Genomic DNA, 15,321 nt, shown 5'->3' with positions numbered 1-15,321 from the left:
TTCTAGAACATTATTTCTAAAACAAATTGAGTCTTCGCCACACACTCAAATTTTTTAATCCCTATATCTTTGCAACCTGATTGTGTAAACCTTTGATATTTCGAACTTATATTATTTTATCTAATAGAATTCATAGTTTGAAATATCTAAGGTATAGGGATTAGAAAATCAGAGTTTGTGGCAAAGACTCAATTCCTTTCTGAGAGCTTTCTTGGCTACGCGGTTCCCAAATTGATTTCATAATATTTAAAACAACAATTAGAGATATTTCCATTTTTTGCGTAAAAACTATCAAAAGGTGTATTTTAAAGTTATGTAAAATAGACCAAAATTATTTTGTAAATGGAAAAGGTTTGCTCAGTTTGTTCTTTTGCTAGTTTTTTTACAAACCACGTAAATATTTACAGGTTAAGTTCTGACAGAAAACTTTTTTAAAATTTGAATTTGATAAAATATCGGTTGTGAGACTTGTCACATAAATCATTGATAATGTGCAAAAAGTATTCGCAAATATAATGCTATTTTCTAAAACAAGGATGTAAAATATTCTTGCAGATATTCTTGCTGTTTGCAAATATTTCTAAAATTCTACTTTTAACAATTTGACAATGATTTTTGTTGGCTGAACCTTGTTTTCAAAAAACAGTTAAAATCTTAATTTTTGTTTTGATAAAGTGACTTGGAAATCTCTCCGCTTTAAAATCTACTTTTTTATAAAAAAAAACTTCAAGGGATTTCAGCTCACTGTAAAAAGATGAGGTATAAAAAATTTTACATCAAAAATTGAAAACACAAAAAAATTAAAATTGTATTTTGTAAATTCTAAATGTAATTACCCCAGGGTGGATGATAGTTCTCTACCTATGTGCTCAGTTAGCTGTACTGTACACTTACAACTGTTTACTAATATTGATATACTATAGGTTATGCCAGAATCAACTTATAATAAACAAATATGCAGTACGCTTTCGGTATAGTTTATGGCCTATACAATTAATAAAGGATTAGAGTACATCATCACTCTTTACACTATAACCTCGTTGACCAACCCTTCATTGTATTAAATGTATTCAACTGTGAAGTATTGGCATTCCTTTAAGTGACACTACAAAGAAGTGCATTTGTAAGTGTTCAACCTTTTTTAAACAAAAGAATAATTTAGAACTTGTCTCTATTCTTTCAAGAAATAAACATGTTTGTACATTTTCTTCCAGTGCTTTTGTTGCAGAAGCTCAAAATTCGTTTAGCCATTGTCTGAAGGCTGCCATATTTTTTTAAAAAAAAACATGGAAAAACCTTTATCCAACTGTCAGGACAGTATCGTTGTGAATTTCAACCTGTATCCAACTGTCAGGATAGTATCGTTGTGAATCTCAACCTTTAACCAACTGTCAGGATAGTATCGTTGTGAATCCCAACCTGTATCCAACTGTCAGGACAGTATCGTTGTGAATCTCAACCTGTAACCAACTGTCATGACAGTATCGTTGTGAATCGACTATCCAATATTTTATTAAATATTCCAAATGACATTATAATCTCCTACGTGTTCTAATTCAGGATAAAACAGAAAAGAATAAATTTTATTTAAAATGTTCAGAAAATTAATAAAATTAATAAAATATAAAATAATTTGAAAAATAATAAAACAACAGAAAATTTTTAAAAAAAATTTTATTTTGTTTTTATTGTTTTACATTGCTGACCGAAATTGGGTTTATCAAAATTTATGTTAATATTTTCCTTTCCTTGGAAAACATTATTATTTGTGGAATGGGGGCGAGGTTTCGCTCCAATAGGAGCTCTGGGAGCTAGAAGCAGAGAGCTGAAGGTTATCCAATCAGAGATTAGGACTGCTCCAGGTCCCCTTCTCAACCCTTAGCTCCAGGTCTACCCAGGAGTAGGAGAGTAGTCTGGTATAATCATCAGGGGAAGACAAGTGAACTTCCAGATTTACACGGTTAGGGAGATTCATAAGACATGAAAAATAAAAGCAACATTTTATTCCTCTGTAAAGGGTCGAATTCTTTAAGAGCAATTTTAAAATATCAGACAATTAATTTCCAAGATATCTTTTTTCAGCAAATTTCATCAAGCTAGATAAAAGTCCGTCCTAAATCTCATATTTTCTAAATCTCATGTTTACTGAATCTTCTTGAATCTAGAAATAAAGAAAACTAAGATGGAGGAGTATACACCCAGGTTTGTCAAAGCAGGGAAACCTAAAGAAAACAAAACGTAAAACCCATCAATTTTAAAACGAGATTTGTTTCACCATATGTAAATCAAATTAAAAAAATGATGCTAGTTTTTGTTTAATTTGTTCCCTTTATCCTACAATAGCAAGTACGATGTGTACTTTTAAACTAAGCTTTGATTTAATATTTTAAAAAATAGTTGATGAAAAAGTAGCGTTAACAAAAAACCTGATTGGCAAAACTGAAAATATTCGCAAAAGTGCCCTCCCCCCCCATTCTCATTTTTCCAGCGCAAAGTCCCCCCCCCCCATTCTCATTTTCCTAGCGCATAGCCACCTCATTCTAATTTTCCTAGCGCAAAGTATAATCCAAGGAAATATTTTTCAATGACGCACAATTAAGAACACGTCACATTTACTGCAGTACAAATCCTTACTTATCATTATCAAAAAATTTTATTTTAAGTGTATTTTTTACATTGTTTATTGTAAAGTAAAGAAATAGTTTTCGAAGATACAATTTTATAGATGTTTTTCGTTCCTTTTTAAGGAAATTTTTCTATTACTTGATTCATACGATTTAGATTACATGTATAGGTTTTAGGCAGTCTGTTTTGACATACAATATAGACCGGCGTGGTTTTTAAAATTTGTTAGGGGTTAATATAATTTCAAAATTAAGAGCGGGGCTTACAATCTCTAAATCCCCCTTCCACCACCCCCTTCCCCCACGTCACTAAATATAGATTTTATTATAAGTCTACTTTTAGGGAAATGCACGAGAGTCATCAAAATGAGAATACAAGTTTTTTTGAAGTTCAACAGATTCCAAAATATTTTCCCCCGGATTTTCATGCCTCCAGTTTTCAACCTCCATTCTTGTACTCCTCGGCTTCAGTCCAACAATATAACTCTCAAGCTCCATTCTGGGTTCAAGGGTTTCCTCAAAATTTGGAGCGGGAGCAGCCCAAGCAGCGCAGGGAAAAAATGGAGCACATTCATATATTAAGCAATATGGAGCAAACTATGGAATTCAATGAGTCAAAGTTGGAGAAAATAAAACGTAAAGAGTATATCGAGTATGTCGACAACTTCGGCAAAAACAACGAAATTGAGAACTTGGAGAGAATGTCATCGTCCATAAATAAGTCTCAAAAATCTACAAAAGCTTCGTCAAGTATAATCAGGTTAATATTTTCGATTTTTTCATTCCTCTGTCCTAACTACAAATCTATTCGAGAAGAAATTCGAGTGAAAACCAAGTCAAATTTTAGAATTTAAAATTTCTTAATTTGAGTTTTTACATGTAAGTAAATTTTTCAGAAAGATTAAGATGTATAAATGGCATATATCATCATATTTTCATTTTTAAAATTTTCGCATCTTATTAATCTTATTTTTCTTAAAATCCAGATCCAGCCCAGAAGATTTTCAGCAAAGACGACCTTCAGAAGAATCTTCAATATTACTGTCAGGTAAAATAAAAAGTATATACCAGGTGTCCCACGAAACATGGCAGTAGAAAATTGATCTTTGAATTTATTTGTGACATACAATCGTCGACCTACTTTAACATGTATGATTCTGGACATTTTCCTAGTCCTGGCATTTCCAGAACTAGTTTGTGCTTTCAATATTTCCAGTACTAGTTTGTGCTTTCAATATTTCCAGTACTAGTTTGTGCTTTCAATATTTCCAGGACTAGTTTGTGCTTTCAATATTTCCAGGACTAGTTTGTGCTTTCAATATTTCCAGGACTAGTTTGTGCTTTCAATATTACAGAAGAAGGAGAAATGAAGAATTTCGTTCAGATGTGAACGAAATTTTTCAAATCTCGGGAAATATTGAAGGCACAATAAAGTCAGGCCACATTTTGAAAATTCCATGACTTTGTGATACTTAACTCTAGAATTTTTATTCTCTAACTAAGTTGAAAAAAAAATGCATCAAACTGTATCAAAAATCCAAGGCGACGTAGATTTTGTTAAAAAATATTAAAAGTATATTCTGTAATGCAACGTTGTAACTGATGGATTATTAGAAATGATAAATTCTTTAATTCAAATCAACAGTTTTTTAATCAATTAATGGTAATATATATTATATGTCAAATTTGGGCCAAACAATCAAAACAACCTTCCTTGGTTATGCGGGTCCTATACAGCTCAGAAAATCATGATTGCTTATTTGTAATATCTAATCCTTTGTAGTTACAAATATTAAAGCATAAAAAACATAATAGTTAAATGTAAATTATCTTAACAGAAATTATTTAATCAAATTATTGACTTTTAGTTATACCGAATCATGTCAATTTAAAGCACAACGTAATGGATAATTTTAACGATAATGTTTTTCAGAATACGTTGGCGTCCGTATAATGATCTTTTAATCTTTTTTCTTCGAAATAAATTCAATCCAAACTAAAATATGAAAGAACGATCAATTCTATGGAATAGAGTTTTCTGATTTTTGATAACTCTCGCTAAAAAATGTATATATTATCAGCAACAGGGTAGATAGATAGACAGATAGATAAAGTTTATTGCTAAAATACATGTATCTGTGTACAGAACGAGTTTACAATTACAAATTGATGATTATATTAACAGTACAAGTATAGAGCAATTAGGTGGAAAATAGCTCTTGGCTGTTTTGATTATTCTATCCACCTAATTTCAATAATGATAACAAAACATTTCAAGTAAATAGGATAAAATCAATTATATGGAGCAAATCTCAACAAAATCCTAGCATGACCCAATTTTTTTTAATCTTTGTCATGTTTTGATAGATTCCTGTTTACTGGAGGATCTTCAGAGGAAAGAAAGAACAGCATTCAGCCAGGTTTCTTTTGTTCTCAAATAATAAGAATAACTGAACAATATACAGGGTTGCCAGCAAAATGATGAGACTTTCAAAACGACTGTACGGAATTAATTTTGACTATTTTCTTTTTTTCAATTCTCCCGTAAACTGAACATATTATGCTTTCATTTAAATTGCCATGTAAAGATCTTACTCATGGCAAGAGAGGAAATTCAACCCATTCAAATCGTCTCTATATACAGTCTCACTCTCTGTGGGTAACCCTTGCTGTAAAAAAATAGTAGGAACCCGTCTCTAAAGACTACATGAGTAGAAATATGAATAGAGTGGAAGTAATTGCACCTCTTATTATCCTTGTAATACTTTGAACTCCCTATTAGGCTAATAAACTGAAGGCTTTGTTTCCTCTTTTTTCTACGGTGAGAAAAGGAAGACGACAATAAGGCAATAATTAAGGTTGTTACTAAGCAAATAGTTTTACCATTGACACTTAATAAATCACCTATTAAGGGAACTTGGTCTGTTTATAATCTACAACGGCTGTATTGCATGTTCATTGGACTATTTAAAGTCATAACTTGGGCCTAAAAGTCGTCTTCCTATTCCAGAATGTTTATGGTTATCACTGTAGATATCTTTTCTTTGTGATAAGACATATCTAGATAAGTCCTTTAAGTTCATAATTTCAGGATCAGATTCAGCATCTAGAAGAAGAATACAGGAGTTCAAACTACCTAACCAGGTATACATACGGTCATACCTGTACACTGTACACCGTACACCGTACACTTACTCTGTAAACTGTACACCGTACACTTACTCTGTAAACTGTACATCGTACACTGTACACTGTACACCATACACTGTACACTGTACACCGGTCACCGTACACCGTACACCGTACACCGTACACCGTACACCGTACACCGTACACTGTACACTGTACACTGTACACCGTACACTGTACACTGTACACTGTACACCGTACACCGTTCAATGTACACAGAACACTGTACACTGTACACTGTACACTGTACACGTACACCGTACACTGTACACTGAACACTGCACACTGAACATGGTATACCGTATCCTGCATGCTGTAAAAGTAAAGATTACAATTTTCATTTTTTATTTTGAATATTCATTGTTCATGCATATGTAAGATTGCTAAGTGCTAAAGCTACGGTTGAAGTTAAAGGATCCAATCGTTGAATAAATATTTAGACTAAGGAGATATGAACTTGCAGTAGCGCTAGATCTTTCTGAAAGACAGGTTAGAATTAAACCTAATCCATAGATTAATTAACAATAACAGATAGAACACTAAATGACGTCTTTTCAAGATTTAGGGGTTCTATATTAGAATAAACCTAAGGCAGAAGCCCAAAACAGTTACGCGCATGCTCTCCCTCTGTCTTGTGATTCTACGCTTCCTGTGTATAACTCTTTTGGGCTTCTGTTTCAGGGTTATTGTGAAAAAAATCTGTATGTATAAAAATAATCAAACAGAAAGCAGATTGGGATTACCATACAGAAAACAGATTAGGATTACCAAACAGATGTTCACATCGATATTAGGACTCATCAAAATCTTTTTAAAATAAAATCTAAAATAAAAATAATTTCCGATCGGTTAAGCCGTTTCAAAGTTTATATTGGATACAAACATGCATATATATTAAATATAGTGATATGAGACTGAAACTAATAATTTAAAAATTTAAAATTAATATTTTGAATTTTCCAGGTCAAGGTTTGGTTTCAGAACAGAAGAATGAAAGGGAAAAGAACAAAATGTGGAAGTTTTGAGTAAATTAGAATATATGTTAACAATAAATATTTCTTGCTTTGTAATTTAATCAATAAATTGTACAAAATGATGCAAAACTTTCCTTTAAAAAGTTTCAACTTGATTATTTGAAAGAAAACGAGGTTAACCAAGGTTTTATATTTTCAATGTAATATTCTAGAGAATTACATTGTTTCCCATAAAGCATGAGATTCTTTGACTGGCATAAATTTCTTGGCATAAAGTTCATGGCTTGCTAAAAGTTTAAACTTATTAGCTTTAATAAAATTTGAATGAAGTAGATACAGGGTGTCCAACTAAACATGACAATAGCAAGACGAACTGAAGGTCATCTTTGATCTTTGAAACAATAAGACAAAATTTATCATTGCTATTTGTTTCTAACATTATGAAACTACAGGGTGTCCCGGACATGGGAATTCAGTGACGAATTCGATATCGTCTTTTTAAATAATTCCTTGATTTAGTATAGTGATGATAAATCTGTAAGAGTTTCGTCTGCTATGTTCTAGCAGACATAATAATATGGCTTTTGGAATTAGGTATTACAATGCTAAATCATAACCAAGATGATATCGAATTCGTCACTGAATTCCCAGGTTTTTTGGGACACCCTGTATAAGAATGTTTATCGCTCTGAGTCTATATTTAAAGTAAGAAATAATTTATAAAAATTAGAAATTACAATTTCCTAAAATTGCGTTTTAATATTCTAAGAGCAATCCATCTGGTTTACAGTTTACAGTTTACAGTTTACAGTTTACAGTCAACTTATTCTTTTTATCTGGATTAGTCGCAAATTCTTTCAAGGTTTCACTTTTCTGAAAAACGGAACGATTACCTTTGAAAAGGGTCGTTTTTTAAAATAAAAAATAAATAGTAGTTTTATAAGATTTATTCGCCGATTTGACGATTATAAACGATTGTAAACGATCGTTAACGACCGTGCCTTTGTTTATTGTTCCCTTTTTTTACTTTCCAATGACTGAACAGACCATTTAAAGAATGTGTTAAACGACAAAGATTAAATTCATGATTAAAGGGAGTGTTCGCGAAAAATGAAAGGGGGTATAGGCTCATGGCTAAAATAATCGTTTTTGATCGCTTCTAATCTTCTTCTATCGGTTGCGTCTATAAGGAGAAAATAGTTAAAAACTACTTGTACTGAAGAACGTATCATCCATACAAATTCAGAAAGTTGCAGTATACGACTCGGATCGTAAAAAAATCTATTTAATTTCAAACAAATCATTCAGATATTACAACCTATAGTCATCGATTATTTTTAGACACATTCATATAAAGTTGATATTTCATAATATTTTTTATTCTTTTTGCATACAATGCACTTAAAATGCCGAAATAGTTGGCCGCCAGATGTCTCTGCTCTCTATTCTTTGAATGATTACACGTGGCAGAGACACCTAGCGGAAACAAAATTGTTTGAAGTGCATTGCATATAAAACAAATAACAAATATTATGAAATACTAACTATATACGAATGCGTCCAAAAATAATCGATGACTTTAGGTTGTAATTTCTGACTGATTTGTTTGAAATTAAATTAATTATTTTACGATCCACTCGTATATTGCATCTTTCTGAATTTGTATGGACGCTACGTTCTTCAGTATAAGTCGTTTTTAACAATTTTCTCCTTATAGACACTTCATTTAAAGTCGTCATTAAACTGGAAATTTAAAAGGTTTTCAGAGAATCATTGCAAACTTCTTCCAACACAACAAAATAGTTTTTAATAATCAAAATTGAATATTTTTACGTCTTTTTATCGTTAAATATTTTTTATAGTTTTTAATTATCAAAATTGAATATTTTTACGTTCTATCTCTTTGTTTCATGAATTAAAACCATAGAGAATATTTCATATTTTCTAAATACTTTTCTGAAAAAGACATCACATATAATGACGTACAAGAAAAATAAGTAAGTTTATTCTCTAGAATATATATTCACAACAAGAAAATAGTCTTACATCTATTTTCTTAAATGGACAGGTTAATTATATATCCCCTGAAATGAAGTGAGGAATTCTAAAACAGAAAAATTGGAGGAAGTTGCCAGAATTAAACACTTTGAAGCTCCTGAAGCTATTATTTCTTTCACATTATTGATTAAATAAAGGTTTGAAGGGAAAAGTGAAATTCTTTAAATGAAGGATCACTTGAACTTACAACTACAGCTTCTTGTACAATGTACATAGAATGAATTTAAAGCATAAAATGAATCTGATAATTAGTTTTGCTGGAGATTAATACGTATTTCAAAAAAGAAGCCGCAGTTCCCCTGGTTACAGAGCTAGGAGAGGAGCTGGGCCCCTGGTTACAGAGCTAGGAGAGGAGCTGGGCCCCTCGGTCAATTTTTCTCTCAGACTCAGAATATATCATTCATGGTTAAACCTACCTTGAGAGTAGAATATACTGTAAACCTCGAGAATATACTGTAAACCTAGAGAATATACTGTAAACCTAGAGAATAGACTGTAAACCTAGATAATAAACTGTAAACCTAGAGAATAAACTGTAAACCTAAAGAATATACTGTAAAGCTAGAGAATAAACTGTAAACCTAGAGAATAAACTGTAAACCTAGAGAATATACTGTAAACCTAGAGAATATACTGCAAACCTAGAGAATAGACTGTAAACCTAGATAATAAACTGTAAACCTAGAGAATAAACTGTAAACCTAGAGAATATACTGTAAACCTAGAGAATAAACTGTAAACCTAGAGAATATACTGTAAACTCAGAGAATATACTGTAAACCTAGAGAAAAAACTGTTAACCTAGAGAATAGACTGTAAACCTAGATAATAAACTGTAAACCTAGAGAATAAACTGTAAACCTAGAGAATATACTGTAAACCAAGAGAATAAACTGTAAACCTAGAGAATAGATTGTAAACCTAGATAATAAACTGTAAACCTAGAGAATAAACTGTAAACCAAGAGAATAAACTGTAACCTAGAAAATATACTGTAAACCTAGAGAATAAACTGTAAACCTAGAGAATAGATTGTAAACCTAGATAATAAACTGTAAACCTAGAGAATAAACTGTAAACCAAGAGAATAAACTGTAACCTAGAAAATATACTGTAAACCTAGAGAATATACTGCAAACTTAAAGAATATACTGTAAACCTAGAGAATAAACTGTAAACCAAGAGAATATACTGTAAACCTAGAGAATAAACTGTAAACCTAGAGAATAAACTGAAAACCTAGAGAATATACTGTAAACCTATAGAATAAACTGTAAACCTAGAGAATAAACTGTAAACCTAGAGAATATAGAGAATAAACTGAAAACCTAAATTGAGAGAAGAATAAACTGTAAAAAGTTAAGAAAACCTAAAACCATGATTGTAAATGAAAGTCTAACTGTAAGACAGGCTGACCCAGCTCCTCTTTTATTTCAAAACTTGAATATTTTGATTTTCTTCTACATGGTGGTCCTCTTGGTAGTCTCCAACCTGGCCACCTGCACCTTCAGGGCCTACAGGAGGTCACTCTCCTACATCAGGATCAACATCATCATTCTGCTTAACGGGTTTCTCGTCGAGACCTTCAACTCTATAGTCTTCACCTTGGTAGTTCTTATCTTCTTAAAGGGACTGTAAATATAATTTTCAATAACCCTTTTTAAACCGGTTCTCTTAAAACCTATATCTGATCAAAAATGTAGATTGTGGAAGAAAACATCGTTTTTCTGACTCTAAAAGTGTTTATATCTGAGAATTTCTCCATTGTTTTTTATAAACAAGAAATGCGCAAGTAACATTTGAAGAGAATTCCAAAATGAAAATAAACAGTTTAAATAAACACAAACATGCATATATATAGTGCATACACTTGATCAGACATTGCTTTTTAGGGTACCGTTGGCAATCAGACATTTATACTTTTACATTTATACTTTTACATTTATACTTTTACATTTATACTTTTACATTTATACTTTTACATTTATACTTTTTCATTTATATTTTTGGGATTAATAAACTTGGACTAAAACCTACAAATGATTACAGAAAACGAACACATTGTCCTACTTGATAATTAAGATGACTCAGTGAGTTACTCTAAATTAGACATACGAGAAAGAACACTGCCAAATTTATGGTAAAACTTTGCGCCCTTGTTACATTTCTAATTTAAAATCCATGAGTAAAAATAGAAAAATTAGTTGATTAAATTTTGTATTTCTTAAGGATTTCAAGAAAATTCTTAATAAAAAGCTTAAAAACAATTAAATACATGGCTAATTAAATACATGGCTAATTTCTTGAAATCCAAGATATTTCTGTTCCCAGTGCAGCGGAAGCGTTTTGAGTTGCATCATAAAGATGCCGTTCTGGTTGGCCTGTCTGGTAGAAACTATCTTCTTCTACTTTGCCAACCTCGCCATGATGACCGCCATGACCATCTCGGTGTGCAGGCTTCTCATGGTCATCAAGGTAGTATACAGGGTGTCCTACGTAATATGAAACAACAACGGAAAGGGACTGTAAAAAAATTGCAATGCCCGATTTATCGGCACCCTTAAAACATTAATCTGATCAAAACTGTGGAAGATACCGTCGTTTTTCTGACTCGAAAAGTGTTTATGGAGTAATTTCTTGCAAGTTCTAGAAACGTATCTATCCGGGTCAGTCCGTTATCAAACTCAACCAGTACTGAATCCCAGGCTCTAAATACCACACAAGGACACAAGCTTAACTATCAATGAGCTATATGTATACCGATCCTAAATGAAGGGGACGACATGCTCTAAATGTCTCACAAGGACACAAGCCTAGCTATACCAAAAAGCTTTATATCGATCCTAAATTAAAGGTGGATCACCTTAATACAAGCTTCAGGGTTTCAGGTTTACTCTCAAGCAGTAAACAGTACGGAGTTACTCTATAGAACTGACTTTCTTTAATATCTTTTGTCACAAAGTTAACAGGAATTGACGTAGTTACAATTCCTACAATTTTATCAATATCACATGATTAAGACATTGCGTATTGCGTATTTATCGCACAGTTAAAGTTTAAGATACGTATTTACAAGATGAAAGAGAATAGTTATAATACAGTTAAGCTATCTCCGCACATGTTTTATAGCGTAATTTAAGTATGTCGCATGATTTAGGCTAATCATGCATAGAGTAATAAAACGAAGAGGTGAAGCTTAGCTCAGATGTACACAACCGACCTCCTTATTAATTAATTAATAGATTGGTCGGTTGTATACACGTAAACATATCGTGATGTATACAACCGACCACTCTATTAATTAATTAATAGGGAGGTCAGTTGTGTACATCTGAGCTAAGCTTCGCCTCTTCGTTTTATTACTCTATGTAATCATGTTAAGTATTCAGTTGAAACGCAGTTTCAATGAATAATGTCATGATGTCTAAGTTTACAACATTAAATCATTAATAATGTACAACGTACTGCAAGTTTATAGAATATCATGTCTCCACGATTTTTGATGCATTTCTTTCTGGGAGTTTATGTGTACTTCCATTGTAAACCTTTGATGTTTCAAACTTACTTTTCAGTCTTGCAGAATTTATAAATTTATTTCTGGAAGTTTATCTTTTGCTTTTTAAAAGAAAGAAATGCGTAAGTGGAAATAAACACATTTAGAAAGAAACAAATTTAAACATTCAATCTAAGTCATACTTAATCAGACAAAAATAAACTGTGTTATACCTTGTAATCTCTTTATTTTCAGTTTGATAAGATGATTGAGTTTGAACCTGAAGAATCTGTTGAAAGAATAAAAACCCTTCTCCTAACTCTCACTGCTCTACCTACAGTATACCCAGCTTACGTCGTCTTCACTAAAGGTTATGTAATTGAGTTCAAAGTGCATATTTTTAACAAAGAATGTCAGATCATGGTTGGAATCAATTATTTCTGTATATGTTAACTCTGTTTGTTGTTTACATAAACTAAAACTCCTTTTTTGTAAAATTCACAAACGAATGTAACAGATTCTTTAAGAATAAGCAGCATTCTACGGTTCTGCTCGAGACTGCTCCCTGTTCTGAAGACTCATCAATTCCAGCAGTTGAGAAGCTCCCTAAATCCCCCCACAGAAAGTAAAAACGCTCCTATATATTCCGTAACAAGTTTTTACCAATAAACATTTTTCAACCCCCACCATGTATCATTTACTTAGACCTAAGGTTTAACAGTTAATATTTATTCAGTGGGACCCATGAAACTGTAGAATATGAAGATGGATGTAAAAAGCAAGTCATTGGTTTAAATAGAACATTGACTAGAAAAAATAGCAAATATGCAGTAACCAATGGATATACTTTAGTTCACATGAGCAGTTCAATTTATTGGTAAAACTATTTGCTTTTTGACATATCGTCTTCATATTCTCTCGCTGTATATATTGTAGGCAGTAAATAAGATTTTTTTGTCGATTCATCTGTGTCATAAAAAAACTCAAGATCATAACTCTCAAAAAATTTATGTAATCTCAATAAACATGGAATTATGAAAAACTTTTATTGGCTAAAATTTAATAGATCAATTTTGTTATGATATATTTATTTTAGAATTTGTGTCTCCCCAAGTAGAGTTCTATACTGGACTAGAAGGTTCTGAATCTATCAACCCCCACCTTATCTTCAGTTCTCTAGTCTGCACTGTCTGTATCATAGCAACGATTGGACCCTATCTCTACGGCAAATATTATCTCATAAAAAACCACGCAATCAGGAACTATAAGAAACTTTTATTAAGCTTAGATTCCATTCAAATATGAAAAATAACTTACGTAAAGCAGTTTCTTATTTGTTGCTCAACAGTGTACGGTCTGAGAGAAAAGATGCCTCCAAGAACATGATAAACATGAAGGCTGTTATAATAAGCTTTGTTCTAGCAACCCTCAGTGTCCTGGTCGTTATTCTTTTACGTGTCGTTGACCAGCGTCTAGCACCAATCAACATAATTCTAGTTTCCTCAACCTTTACGGTGTTCTTAGTTAAGTTTGTCCTTAGCAACAAAATCCGCGAGTTTTTCCTCCGAAAAGCATTTCAGAAAAAAACAAATGCACAAGAATTTTTGATTTGGTTCAAATCCTGTTTTTGCCATTTGAAGAGGAACAAAGTTGATGTCCACAGAATTGAAATGGAAAGTGTGGCATGAAAAGGCCGGGACACTAAAGCTATAGCTTTGGTACGGCTTTTTTATGTGGCAAGATAGTGTACGAATCTGTTTGAGGCCCAGGGGTGGATGTCAGAAAAACAATTTTCTACAATAACTGTGATGTGTAATTAATAGTTTAATATGAGTGTTATCATTAGAAAGTTCAATTATTTATTTATAAATTCCTTAATAAAAATTAAAAATTAGTTTTATTTCAATATTTTCGTGAACTTCTAATAAGATCAGACAATCAAATATTACGATCAACAATATTATTCTGGTATTCGCAATATTATTCTGGTATTCGCAATATTATTCTGGTATTCGCTTAATATTATTCTGGTATTCGCAATATTATTCTAGTATTCGCAATATTATTCTGGTATTCACAATATTATTCTGGTATTCCCGATATTATTCTGGTATTCGCAATATTATTCTGGTACTCGCAAAATTATTCTGGTATTCGCAATATCATTATGGTATTCGCAATATTATTTTAATATTCGCTTAATATTATTCTGGTATTCGCAATGTTATTCTAATATTCGTTTAATATTATTCTGGTATTCGCAATATCATTCTAATATTCGCAAAATTATTCTGGTATTCGCAATATCATTATGGTATTCGCAATATTATTCTGGTATTCGCAATGTTATTCTAATATTCGCTTAATATTATTCTGGTATTCGCAACATTATTCTAATATTCGCTTAATATTATTCTGGTATTCACAATATTATTCTGGTATTCGCAATATTATTCTGGTATTCGCAATTTTATTTTAATATTCGCTTAATATTATTCTGGTATTCGCAACATTATTCTAATATTCGCTTAATATTATTCTGGTATTCGCAATATTATTCTAATATTCGCAATATTATTCTAACATTCGCAATATTTTTCTAATATTCGCAATATTATTCTGGTATTCGCAATAGCATTCTAATATTCGCAATATTATTCTAATATTCGCAATATTATTCTAATATTCGCAATATTATTCTGGTATTCGCAATATTATTCTAATATTATTCTAATATTCGCAATATTATTCTAATATTCTCAATATTATTCTAACATTCGCTTAATATTATTCTGGTATTCGCAATAATCGCATTACAAAAGCTGAAGACAAAATACTATCTCTAAAGCCACCTCTTTCTAGTTGCCCTCCATTATTCCATTTAGTTTATTACTGGCAAATCTTCTATAGTTGCCCTCCATTCTTCCCTTTAGTTTAGTACTGGCAAATCTCCTATAGTTGCCCTCCATTCTTCCCTTTAGTT

The 15,321-nt window shown here is 31.7% G+C and overlaps 2 protein-coding genes across 2 annotated transcripts; both read left to right on the top strand.

The window, feature by feature from the left end:
• The first annotated feature begins 1,901 nt into the window (after window positions 1-1,901).
• On the top strand, window positions 1,902-6,909 carry LOC111701906 (homeobox protein Hox-C10a). The gene is made up of 8 exons (XM_023473392.1): window positions 1,902-1,960; window positions 2,166-2,202; window positions 2,968-3,384; window positions 3,611-3,672; window positions 4,992-5,044; window positions 5,716-5,768; window positions 6,254-6,302; window positions 6,777-6,909. Exons 2-8 carry the CDS (start codon window positions 2,183-2,185, stop codon window positions 6,840-6,842), a joined length of 720 nt encoding a protein of 239 aa, XP_023329160.1. The 5' UTR covers window positions 1,902-1,960; window positions 2,166-2,182; the 3' UTR covers window positions 6,843-6,909.
• Window positions 6,910-11,093: 4,184 nt separating this feature from the next.
• Window positions 11,094-14,217, top strand: LOC111701905 (uncharacterized). The gene is made up of 4 exons (XM_023473391.1): window positions 11,094-11,320; window positions 12,594-12,708; window positions 13,435-13,597; window positions 13,687-14,217. Exons 1-4 carry the CDS (start codon window positions 11,210-11,212, stop codon window positions 14,024-14,026), a joined length of 729 nt encoding a protein of 242 aa, XP_023329159.1. The 5' UTR covers window positions 11,094-11,209; the 3' UTR covers window positions 14,027-14,217.
• The last annotated feature ends 1,104 nt before the right edge of the window (window positions 14,218-15,321 follow it).

The sequence above is a fragment of the Eurytemora carolleeae genome, unplaced genomic scaffold, assembly GCF_000591075.1.
Source record: "Eurytemora carolleeae unplaced genomic scaffold, Eaff_2.0 scaffold397, whole genome shotgun sequence".
NCBI lineage: Eukaryota > Metazoa > Arthropoda > Copepoda > Calanoida > Temoridae > Eurytemora > Eurytemora carolleeae.
The sequence above is the reverse complement of the archived record's forward strand: the minus strand, read 5'-3'. Positions and strand labels throughout refer to the sequence as shown.

Excerpts from the sequence above, each read along its gene's own strand:
- LOC111701905 (XM_023473391.1), top strand. The coding sequence starts at position 11,210 with ATGCCGTTCTGGTTGGCCTGTCTGGTAGAAACTATCTTCTTCTACTTT. Across the intron at positions 12,709-13,434 it reads TTACGTCGTCTTCACTAAAG|AATTTGTGTCTCCCCAAGTA; the intron begins GTTATGTAATTG and ends TATTTATTTTAG. Across the intron at positions 13,598-13,686 it reads ATAAAAAACCACGCAATCAG|TGTACGGTCTGAGAGAAAAG; the intron begins GAACTATAAGAA and ends GTTGCTCAACAG.
- LOC111701906 (XM_023473392.1), top strand. The coding sequence starts at position 2,183 with ATGGAGGAGTATACACCCAG. Across the intron at positions 3,673-4,991 it reads ATCTTCAATATTACTGTCAG|ATTCCTGTTTACTGGAGGAT; the intron begins GTAAAATAAAAA and ends ATGTTTTGATAG. Across the intron at positions 5,769-6,253 it reads AGTTCAAACTACCTAACCAG|ACTAAGGAGATATGAACTTG; the intron begins GTATACATACGG and ends ATAAATATTTAG.